General features: G+C 41.1%; 1 protein-coding gene across 21 annotated transcripts in view; it reads right to left on the bottom strand.

Moving 5' to 3' along the window:
• Window positions 1-4,408: 4,408 nt before the first annotated feature.
• The window catches only part of TRPM3 (transient receptor potential cation channel subfamily M member 3), a gene marked incomplete at both ends in the record, with an annotated part of 787,829 nt that continues 779,510 nt past the window's right edge, over window positions 4,409-12,727 (bottom strand). For all 21 annotated transcript variants that reach the window (XM_082657218.1, XM_082657236.1, XM_082657222.1 and 18 more), the window contains one exon: window positions 4,409-5,861. In XM_082657218.1, the coding sequence (XP_082513344.1) occupies window positions 4,409-5,861 (1,453 nt within the window). The remainder of the gene's footprint in view (window positions 5,862-12,727) is intronic.

Genomic DNA, 12,727 nt, shown 5'->3' with positions numbered 1-12,727 from the left:
TATTTCATTTAAGTCACATTACTATTATTAAAGAATAGTGAGCTATAATGCAATATCTAGAACAAGGATATAACCACCTACACACTAGCATCACTTTATCTAGAAACAAACATATCAGTGTTACTACATGAACATATTTATAAAATACTGTACACTGCTTCCACGTTGGGTTAGCAGATGTAAACAAACACCTAATTCAACTGGAGCTTAAAATACTATTTTCAGTTCATTTGTCATATAGTCTTTTGTATAACATGCCAGTTTGTCTTTCACAGAATCACAACTTGCCTACCACAGCTCACAGGGCTGGTTAGAAGATGCACATCAGCTTATACAAATATTTTACAGTGGTCTACGGGAATGTGGAAAACATAAAGCAGATCAGGAACAAAAGTGCCCATTTCACGAGGATGCTAAATAACATGGAATTGGGAACATCATTAATCCTTGCAACATGTGCTTCTTTATTGAATGTTACAGATTTGTAAATGATTATAAAGCTGTCCTGTAACGTTCATTAATACAACCACATGCTACAACTATGCTGAGTTAAACACGGGTTACATATATGTTTACATGTGTTTTATAATACAGCATTGCCCCACACACACTGAATGGTATAGCCTATAGATATAGCATGATCGATGACTGGATAATATTTATTATCATTACAGAAGTTAAACAGCCTAAACATTCAGAAAGATTAGACTGTACAGCCTCAGAAACTAGAATAAATGTGCTATCCAGTTATCTACCATAATATTATCTATAGAAACCATCTTTTAGAATACATTTGAAACATTCAGAAGAAACACATTTTGTGTTCTTGCAAGTACATTTTTCTCATTCGATTATTCTGATATATATTTTTTAAAGGGGGAACTTTCAAAGTGCTATATAATATCCTAGACCTGGAAGCTTAGACTTAAAAAAAAATCCAGTTCTGTAAAGTGCTGCATTCTGACCCCTAATACACCTTCTGGCTGGAGAAATACTCAAACTAGTCACGGCAATTACACTCAAGCTTTCCAGCTTCACTGAAATCCATTAAGCAGGAGGTTTCTAAGTATAAGTATAAAGTATGTTGGTTAATCAGGAATTTCCACGGTCATTTTCATTAAACATCCTTACTTCTTTTCTTTTTCAAAAGGACTGAGTAATTTAGAACAAATCATGACATATAGTAGTATACAAAAATTGGCACCTTAGAAGCACATGATTAAACCAAAGCTATTTACTTCCTTGAGCGCTCTATGACTTTATTTACATTCCTCAATAACTTGCTGCTCACGGGCTGCTTAATTCACAGAGACAGGTAATTAACGTCCCCTCGATCAGGGACATGGTGAAATAAATGAGCTGCACACAAGCTGACTGTACAAGGCCACAGAATCAATGCCACATCGGTGTGCATAACACCCAGAAATGGAAAGAAATGGATGGAAACATAATACACATGTAAGTGCACAGGAAAGAAATGGCTCATGAAAGTTACACAGGTTGTGTTTAAAGTCACTTAAATTTGGCTTATATATTTCACACACTTCACAGAAGATGTAAGAACTTCATTTTCATGCACAACAAAAGGACCAGGTAGTCACAAGGTCAGGGCTGTTAAATACTTTGTTTCCCAGGTTCTGCTCGGTTCTCTCCAGAAATCACGATGAATGGAAACACTCATGCTCATAATTTCTTTCCCCTACTTTCAGTCTGGTCCAGAATGAGGCCCTGGAGGTGCTGTGATATCCTGCTCTGTGGTCAAAGAATAACGATTTCACCTCCTTCTTAGATTCCTCTACAGATTTAGAGAGGCTTCTGGCTTTGTAAATGTGCTCCATACGTAAAACCATCAAAGTGTTAGGATGTAAGTACATCAAACTAGCAAAAGCTAATCTAAGGAACAAAAATAACAAAATCTTGGTTCAAACTCTGGTGCTGAGACTTGGCCTTCCCGAGAGTCACCGAGGAATGGTCTTGGAATGTCAAGTGCCTATTACAACTGCGTTGATTATGAACAAACATGGTTCCTCCTCCTCATTATCAATCAATATGGAACCAGGGGTGCATGAACCCTTTAAGGTATATTGCAACTTTGCATGTATGTACATTTTTTTCTGGGAAGCGGGCCCAGAGGTTTCATTAGATCCTCATAGAGATTCGTGACTCAAGGAAGTTTAAGGGCAACTGATCTATTCTCAAATGTGTGTTCGCTGAGGGGGAAATAGCCAATATGGAGTTCAATAAAAATTTAAGTGTTTCTAGAGCAATTATATATGAGGGACTCTGGTGACTTATTTCTTATTCACTTAAATCCAAGGAGTGAAGAAGGAATTCTTTAATTCTTTATATGTGGCCACATCATTATCTCTACAACTGAAAAGCTTGTTCAGAAGGTTTTGGGTTTTGTTTAAATATTTAAAGGCTAGAGATTTTGTCCATGTACTTACTTGATTTCACATAATGAGACAATTTGGAGTTCATAACTACAGAGAAACAAAAGAGCCAAAAGACATTAAGTCCTTTTCCTTAAAGATCTTTGTTCGCTTTGAAATCAGTGATCCAAATAGGAATCCGAAGATTTCTTTATCCCACTTTAAATCCAGATTCGGATCTAGAAACGTATGCCTATATTCTCGAGTTCATAATACTATCTGGCTTAGACTGGCTTGTCTATTCTGATTGTACTTGGCATAATCGCTTTGTGTAGGAGAAACCAGACTAAATGAGACGTCATGACAGCAAGTGCTTCCGCACAAAAAGGGGCAGAGGGAAGGTAGTGAGTCATGTTCTAGTTTGGTACAAGGAAAAGCTGAGGTCATAGGGATTTAAAAAATTCATAATTTCAACATCTGTCAAAATTTAACATAATGAACTCTTTCAATGGAACTCCTTGGATATTAAAAAATCCTGGTTATATCTCAAGGTGATAGAAAAGTCCAAGCCTTTTAAGAAAGCTCTATATGTCTGTTTATATACTATATATTAACATGTCTCCCTGGGTAAATGCATATATATGTATATAAGCAGCATATACTACAGAACTCTTTACATGTTTATTTGTTTTCTATTTTAGTCTACTGTATCTTTTTTATAACTCTGTGTATAAGAAAAATATTCATGGTATGCGTGCAACTGATGGCTTGGGTTGATACCAAACTCCCAGTCAATTCTAAGGTTATTTATGGTTTTGAAACTTCCTTAAAAAGTGCTTTGGAACATCCCATAAAAAAGATACCAGCCCTTGAAAAACTCCAATTAAATTTACGCTGAGCTCAGATTAAATGGCAAAACTCTAGGTATGAAAATATCTACATGTAACCAGATATTCATATACAAAATGCTCGCGTGATGAGTGGTGCGGAAAATTGGCAGTTACATCCTGGAGACGTTCAGAAGACATGGTAGACTCATACAAATGATGAAGGTCACACAGCAGCATCACACATGACATGGATGGTGAGAAGATAACAGTATCCCATATGGCAGTTTTAGGTGAGTTCTGCCTACTATTTTTTTAAGTTCACTATTACATATTCAGTGAGTGGCTTCACTGATGACAGGTGAGATACAAAATAAATTAAAAAATATAAAATTATTTAATTACATTCATCCTGAGCTTGCTTGACTATACTTGAATGCCCACTGTTTATAATAAACCACTTGACATCTGTTTTTAACATCAATTCTTCTTTCATTTTGATTGCAATACAAAAAGGCATTTCTTTTCCCTTTATTTTCTTCAAAAAAGATAAAAGTTGTGGCACCAGAAACGAATATATAAGAGACAGGTGAACTATGACTGTTACCTTGTTTTTTCTTTATAATGATCAATTACAGAAGTGTTGGCATGAGAAGGATGTGGGACGTTAGGTAGAACTGCTTGCTGCCGGTTTATACTGAATAAAAAGGATGCTCTTCATCAGTCACCAGTGATGGAGCCAATGTGAAAAGAAAACAGAATTGAAAGTTTAGAATATCTCATTTGTATGCTGGCTGTTCTATTTTATTTTTGCAATTTAGCCCTGCATCCTAAAACTCTCGATAACGGTCAGAAATGGAAAGATGACTCCTGGCACGGACAGTGCTTGAAGCCCCATTCATTCCCAGAACTCATGGCTTTCTGAAGTGACTAGTGATACACATTCATCTCAACCCTTCTTCTCCCTCTTTCCCCTCCCTGCCCATCAAGTGTGAACATGACTTAAATCCCATGTTTGGCACTGGGCCAGAACAAATGCTTTCTTGATCTCTGCCCAGAAGTCACCTTTGAATTAACACCTCCCAAAGCAATATTTGTTTTGCTCAGCTAAGAATAAAGCAGATAAGTTTCAAGAAACGGGAACAGGTGAATTTGGGGGAGACTTTTAGGGCTGGATTCTTGAGCCTCCTGCAAAGCTTACTGGGAGGTTTAGTTGTGTTTGCTTTCAAAGCTGTGGAAAGCGGAGGTTCTGGAGAGTCTCCTCATGGACAGACTGTCCCCTCGGCCCTCTGGCTTGGAGGACTTACTCCTCTGGAAGGGATTTCTCAGGCTTGCTGCGTTCCGCTGCCTGTCGAGCTTGTCACTGATGGAGAAGCTCTTCCTGGTGTGTGCATATGGCACACTTGGCTCCTCTGCTGAGTAGCTGCTGGCACGCTCTAGCTTGGGAACTGTGATGTTGTTGGACAGGGTTCTGTCTGAATTATCACCCTCCTGGGGGCGTATTGCAATGGCGGCTCTCCGGCCCTTGGCCTCATTCTCCTCACTGTCAGAGCTGGGGTGACTCAGTTCTGCTTCTCGTTCGGGATGGCAGCATGATGAGTCCTCCACTTTTCCTCCGAGATCTCCTGGGAAGGTGGCTCTGTCAGCAATCACTTGAGGGGCATTGACACACCTTGTGTCAATACAGTCTGTAATACTTGTGTATTCTGCTGTTTTCACAGGCACCCCAATGTTGGCATAATAGCTCCTCAAAGGAGAAAACATAAAGCTGTGAGATTTCACGATGGGGGCCTCTTCTAGAAAGAAGGGGGTGGTGGCTAGGTAGCGGCTACTTTTGGAACGCTCGATGGTGTGGTACATTGGAGGGTCAGTGTCCCACAGGTTTTGGCATTCCGGGTGGTGGGTATAGTCTGAAGAAAAAGATTTAGTGTCCATGGAGGTGATGTCCTCGAAATCAGTGTTCCGGCTTGGAGGTCCGTCTGTGGGTGCAAGAGTTGCATAGGCACTACTTGAAGGAGCTGTGGAAGATACTGGAGCCGAAAAGCTTGGCTCTCCCAGCCCAAGGATGTTCATGGAATTGTCCAGAGGGTCTATATCACAGTGGAGCTCATCCATGGCAGAGACATAGATGTCTATACATGAAGACGGTCTCCTGGAATCAGGAACAATGGCCAAGGTGTTTGCAGGGGCTGCAGGAACTTTGGATTCTTTTGCTACAGAGTGGGAACTAGTGGCCCGGTGTAGGCTCAGGGACCTTTCTTTAAAAAGACTCTCCAACTTTTCTATCCCACCTTTGTCTTTCATACTGACTGAATAGAAAGAATGGCTTCGCACACGGGGCATTAGGGTTGGAGAAGTTGGGGACAAGGTCTCCTCACCTGCAGGATCTATACTCTCTTGGAGCTTGAAGGTGTTCCCCTCCTGGCTGTTGAAGCTGCTCTGGCGGACAATGTAGGCTGCGTCTGTGCAGTCTGAGGAGGTCCGCGAGCGGATTTTGTTGGACTCGGCCCGCTCCAGACCCGTCAGGCGCTCCAGGGCTGTAGCCATGCGCCCGATGAGGTCCTCGAGCTGCGCCAGCCGGATGTCCACGGTCTGGAGCGAGGCCCTCATGCAGTGTTCCCTCTCGTTGACTTCCTCCAGCCGCATGGACATGTTCTCCACCCTGGGACGGAAAAGAGAGCCAGAGTCAGTTGGGGCTGGTTTCTCTGCAGGAGGCTGGAGAGCACAGAGGGGATCAGAGTTGCACCCAGACTCGGTGCCTTCGCTGTCCCACTGGAGGGAAACTAAGGGGGTGGGGACGAGAGGATGGCAGTGACCCTGTCACTGAGAATCACAGAATCTCCACCTTCTAGAGCTGGAAGAGGCTTTAGAGATTATTGAATCCAGCTGTTTTTAGCTACTAAACCCCTTTTCCCTCAGTGAAAATTAATGCTCAATCCTGATAAATAAACACCAAAGTTGAGTAGTTCTTCTTCAAGTAAAGTGGGCCGAAGCCCCACCTTTTCCCACCCTCCTGGCTTCGCTGTGGCTTGGGGCAGGGTTCAATGACCTAAATAAGTATTAGGGTGTTGGCTTATCAGTCACCAACAAAATGAGAATGTTACATTTGGATCACTTTACCCAGACTTTTGTAGTAGAATTGCAGAATGTAGCTATTCTTACTGCAGTGTACATTTAAATTTGTATTCTATGGACTGGGATTATGTTTATTTTGCGTTTATATAATAATCTTTTGTTGTTGTTGTTATTCAAAACAATCCTTTTAGAATGTAGTGCCTCCAAAGGAACTGATATAGTACTGTCACTGGGTCACCTGGAGCTGATCTAATTTAACCGAATCCTTTCATTAATAAAGGAAAATCAAATATCAAGAAATTCAGCCAAGATTACATAGAGTAATTTATGGTAAATTACTCTGGAGTGGCTATCAATAAATAAATAGTCCTACTCCTCTGTCTCTGTCTCTCTGGGTAGCTGATCACAGATGCTTTATATTACAGTTATTTCTCCAGGTCTTGACCCTCCCCACTGGAAATTCTTAGGTGTGTGACCTGTCTCATATTCCTGTTCCCATTTCTGTGTTGCCAGCCCAATACATGCCAGGTGTCAATAAAGGTTCACTGAGTCAATCACCGTGATGAACTTGATTTCAACTGTCCAATAGGTTGCCTGGCCATTTATTTATAAAGACAGAGACCACACATTTAAAATAAAATTGTACCATATTTTCACCTGCTCAGATTAACTTGGAAGGGACAAACCAAAGCCAAGTTTTGGTTTGAGCTCAAACTTTCACTTTTAGATGCCCAAAGGCAAATCTTTTAGAGAATCTAAATAAGATCCATTCACAACTTTTTTGGGGAGCATAAAGATACTTTTCCAATACTTCCAATATGCACAGCTAATCACTGACTGCTGACCCTTAAAAGGAACATGGCTGCATGCTTTACGAAGAGCGGTGGGCATCAGAGCTGGGTCCCTCCAGCTGGTGTAGTGGTGGTAGTGATGGCGATGGTGGGTTGACAGTAGCAGTGCCTCTATCAGAGAAGACTGTACATTTCAGTGCCAGAATGAAATGTGAGGCATGTGGTCCCCCTCGCTGAGGAACCTGAGGCCTTTTAAAAGCCTCCTCCTCTGCTGCTGCAGCCTTGGGGCCCATTTCTGCCTCTCTTAGCAACAACCTCCCAACTCACTCTACCTACTCTGCTCTTTTACCTCTCAGCTTCCCTTCACTGGTCCAAGGTTCTGGACTGCTCTCGAGAGCCCTGCTTTGGGAACATTTTTTTCTTTTGCTCCTTCCTGCTGCTCCACAGCCAATCCAGAGCCTCCCGGGGTCCAGGCACACTCTGCCATCATGTCCAGGTGTATTTCCAGCAGACTTATAAATCGAGTAATTCTGTGTCTGGCAAACACAATGCTATTCATCCAGCTAACACAGATGATTCAGTAGGAAAATTCAACTTTCCTCTGTTTCACTTTGTTTTGTGGTATAAACATAGCCTGAGAAACAAATTACTTACAATAATAAGTTTGTGTGTCTTACAGACTTACAATTCACTTCTTCACCATCTAGCCTATGGAGTTTTCAAGTATTACAATTTCATTTTTTTTTTTTGTAATTCAATAAGCTTTGCGTAAGTGGACAAAAATACTTCTTCATTAAAGTCAGGAGAAGGACAGATAGTACATTTCTATAGAATGAGGAGTTTTGTTTGGCATACCCTAGGTACTGGGTCCACCTAGCTTTTTAGTGTTGGCAGAGTAACAAAAGGCAGTATAGTTTTCTTCCTCCCTCTCCTGCCCTTTCCTGGAGCCTGGTGTATACAAGGTCAGTATGGAAAGAGATAAAGATGCTCTCTGAGCATAAATGCATGCCATCATTAGTCTGAGCATGGTGAGCTATCTCCCTGCACTGGGGGGACCCTCCCCTCCCTGCATCCCACCTCGCTTTAGCCCCAAGATCCAATACTGCAGAGAAAACTAGCAGGTGAGAGGCCAAGCTAAGGCACCAAGAGGCAATTGAAGACTAAGGCCTTGGTTGTGGGGAATAAACGGAACCCAGAAACTAAAGAGCCCAAGAGGATGGGAGGAAGAGAGGGGAGGTACAAGGAGGAAGAGGGTCGTCCAGGAAAGCAAGGAGGTGCCCAGTGGAGCCTCAAGAGCAAAGATAAAGAAGCATGGCTCCAGGGGATGGAAGTAGGGGAGGAAAGCCTGCTAGAACAGGGCCAAGGAGCTATTCTTCACCAAATCTTAATTCTCCTGTGGGCTCTGAGGTGCTTTGGAATGTAAGATTTGAATTTAAAAAAAGAAAAAAAAAAAAAGGACTGTTTGATCCATTTCCTTTCAGAATTCTAGATGTGTTTAACCACCTAATTATATCATCAATTAGAGCACGGATATAACTGATAGGGGTTTAATGTAGGAGTTATAAAAGAATAAACGTTCCCAGAGTCAAGTTTACATATGCTTGTTCCATAAATAGAGTACTTCTCTTAATCTTTAAAAAAGAATTCTTGAAAAGTTATTTGCAAATGGGCACGCATCACAGATAAAAATAGGTCTGAGGAACAAACCAAGAGTTTCGAGTCATGATTGCAGTTTCTAGGAGCTGACTCTGGTCAAATAAATCAGGAGATAAAATGGAGATAAGAATTATAAGAACTTAAGGATCAATAAGAATTCTTAAGGAGATAGATATGGGAAGTGACTAAGTAAGAAAAGAAAAAGGAACTGTGGAAAGGAAGATGTTGTATGAAGGAACACTTTATTTTCCTTTCTTTCTTTCAAATCTCCAGACCTTGCATGGCTTATTTCAGAATAACTCACAAGGCAATCACAATAGGGACCCAGCAGAACCCTGGAAAGATGTGAGGTGGCTCCTGTTCCCGGGAGGCCAAGAAAGTGACAGCCAGAAGCCCATTAGAGAGGACACAATAGGCTGGTGAAACAAACAAACAAACAAAAACCAGGTAGTAAAACAACCAGCCTCTAACAGCCAATGTGATAAGGAAAAGGGCATTCAAAAGAAGATTCTGGTGGCACAGAAAATTTCAACTTCAATATGTAATTTCTTAAGGATTATTGTATTACCTTCCAGAAATTCATCTTCTTTTCTGATAACCTCAAAATGTAGTTAAAGGAAATATGGTAAAAGGAAAAAGAGAACTGGCAGACCATGCCTGCTCTAAATTTCAAATATTCCCTGGAGTGCCAGCAGTAGAATGGGTGTAGGATGAAGAGCAAAAACAATCCCAGAACGCATGAGCCCAATTGTGGGGACTCTTGCGGGGGGGGCGGGGGGGAGGGTATACTGACACAGGTTTTCAGATCAAAGGCAATGATGCAGAGCAGCTAAAGCGAACTCTTGCTTATCCGCAGACTGATACCTAATTTGTGAATTATTTAAGTCCTTTAGGGTCACCTACCCTTCCCTTTGGGCCAGTTATCCTTCTCACTAACTCTGGAACCAAAAAAAGGGAGAAAAGTTTAAACTTGGTTCTATCAGTGGAGATATCAAAGATCAGTTTTAGAAAAGGTCATGGTGGCAAGTGGGTGAAGTTCATTTTTTTTGGCTTACATTATTTTTTGGATTATTTATAAATTTCATATATCCTAAGTTATTCCTCTCTCTTTGTTATGAAAAATTATAAGTTGTATATGCTATTAATAGTCATTGTCTAATATGTTTTAGATCCAGGTGAAGTGAAAAAAGGGCATAGAGCCCATTGGTTTGGGAAAGATAATGTTAGATTAAAAGATGACAGCAAGGAATAATGTATATCCCAGTTGCTCCAATTGTTACTGTCAAGGAGAAAATTCAAACTGAAACTTCTGACAGGTGCGGCCCTGCGGGTGGGTGATGGTGAGGATAAACTGGAAGCTCTAAGTTAGGGGTCTGAGAATCAAATGCCTATAGAAGGGTAGATCAAGTGAGTAGGTGAAGCAGGCAAGGCGTAAGAGAACAGAGGCAAGGAGTCTGTGTCAGCAGAGAGCACACGCAGTCCAAAGGCATTTGGAGTGAATTTTAACAATCATTGCAAGCTCAACACAACAGCCCTCTGTGGGCAGATGCTGCCCATGAGCAACCAGTTTGCAAATTCTGCTTTAAATGAGTTAAAGGAACCAGAAAAGAACTTCCATCTCTGATCAACAGAAAATGTACGTGACCCTTAAAAACCAAAGGGAAGTAAAAAGAAATGCCAGGGACTTCCCTGGTGGTGCAGTGGTTAAGAATCCACCTGCCAATTCAGGGGACATGGGTTCGAGCCCTGGTCTGGGAAGATCCCACATGCCGTGGAGAAACTAAGCCCGTGGGCCACAACTACTGAGCCTGCACTCTAGAGCCCGCAAGCCACAACTACTGAGACCGTGTGCTACAACTACTGAAGCCTGTGCGCCTAGAGCCCATGCTCCATAACAAGAGAAGCCACTGCAATGAGAAACCTGCAAACTGCAACGAAGAGTAGACCCCTGCTCACAGCAACTACAGAAAGCCTGCGGGCAGCAACGAAGACCCAACGTAGCCAAAATAAACAAATTAATAAAAAAAAAAGAAAAGAAATTCCAGGAGACTGCAGATAGGAAATGTTTTTTCCTGACATTCAACATTCCTGGATTCTAGGAATTATGGGAGTTTGACATCAATTGTAGGCAGCATTACTGAATGGCTTAGACGTAGGTAATTAAGCAGATGGTATCTTTTGAGTACTTTAAAGAGACAGGATTAGTTAACACACAACTACATGGGCTCAATGTTAATCTTGTCTCTCTTTTGATAGTCTAGACTAATAGAGAGACACAGATGTATAATACTTTTGACGAAGTACATTGTGATTTTGGCAGGGAGGTTGACACACTGGAGTGACTAGAGAAATATGGACACCTGGCTGGCTGATTAACCGATGGGCCGATGTCATGAAGAGAGGTAGTTTTTGGAGTCATGCAATATCTTAGTTCTGTCTTGGTTCACCTGATCTGTGCTGGTGACATTTTGGTGGATTATGTTGAAGGCATAGTAGGTATGCTTATCAAGCAAACAATGATATAAAAAGAATAGGATGAAAAATTAATAGACTGATGATAAAATCAGGATCCAAAATTGTCCTTAAAATGCGAGAATAATGAGCCAAAGGGGGAACAACTTAAAGAAAAATTTCACAGCGATGAATGTTAAGTCTTGATTTTAGGTTAAAAACAAACATTTCACAAGAAGAGGTTTGAGGATATTTGAATTAGCTCATGTGAAAAAGCCCTGGTTTTAATTAACTGTAGTCTCACTCTGAACCAAAGACGTGACTTGGCTGCTATGATTGTAATGCAATCTCACAGCAAATAAAATGTATGGATCAAACAACAACTACCAGTTACTGAAAGTATAATATCTCATATATGTTATCTCAATAACTTTTAAGATTCTACAGTTAGGTATTAATACTTCATTTTACAGATGGGGACATAGGTTCAGAGGAGTTAAGTAACTTGTTCAAGGTCACACAGCTAGTTACTGCAGAATTAGTATTAAAATCTTTCCATTATACTGTGTTCTTTCTCTTGTAACATGAAAAGAACTGCTTGTTCTATTGCACTCTATGATTATTAGCCTAGCATATAGTAGATGACAAAAACAGTAAATGAATGAATAAAGGAATTGAATCTAGGCTCTAACTAAAACACAGAATTAAGTTCCATTTAGAGACCACATTTAAAGGGTGACGTTGACAATTTAAAGTGCATACTGAGAAAGTGAGCAGGGTAGTGGGAGACCTGCTGTATGCATGGTAAGTGGTTAAAAGATCTTGGGATATTTAGTTTAGAAAAGACAAAGCAAAGTGGGGAGATGATAGTGATCTTCACCTATGTAAAATACTTTCTCAGAGAGAAATGAATTTAATTTTTTTCTGTATTTATTCATAAGGCTGGTATCTAAGGCAGTTTCTCCTCTTTCTAGGAGGTGCTCAAATAGAGGCTGAGTGTAACGACTATGCATTCTTTCAAAGCAAAGTCCTTATATCCCCACCCCAACCCAGGCCCTGCTCAGTACCTGCTTGTCAAAGTGCTGTTGGTCAGGTGTGGGGGAGAAACACTGCTTTGGGTACAAGTAATCTGTATTCACTGACCTCCCGAACTTATTCTGAATGGAAGGTGCCGAATTTTGTATGTTCCACAGTGAGTAAGTTTGCACCGTCCTCTCCTACTTTAACTTTTATCTTGTCCATTGTATTCTATTCGTGGCCCCCAAAGTGTGGTCCAGAACCAGCATCAGCATCACCTGGGAACTTGTTAGAAATGCAAATTCTCAGGCCCCACCTTAGACACAGTGAATCAGAAACCCGGAGTGGGGACGGATGCCCAGCAACCTATGTAGTAACAAGCCTTCCAGATGATTTTTCAGGCCTTCTAAAGTTTTACAACACTGAGTTAGATGTTTCTGGTTGTTCCTGCCTTGGGTGTACACTGGAACTCAATGAGACTGTGTTTTTGAGGACAGGGCCCTGCCTTATTGTCTGGTATACAGTAAAGATCCAGTAT

Source organism: Grampus griseus (genome assembly GCF_964374135.1).
Source record: "Grampus griseus genome assembly, chromosome: 6".
Lineage (NCBI taxonomy): Eukaryota > Metazoa > Chordata > Mammalia > Artiodactyla > Delphinidae > Grampus > Grampus griseus.
The sequence above is the reverse complement of the archived record's forward strand: the minus strand, read 5'-3'. Positions and strand labels throughout refer to the sequence as shown.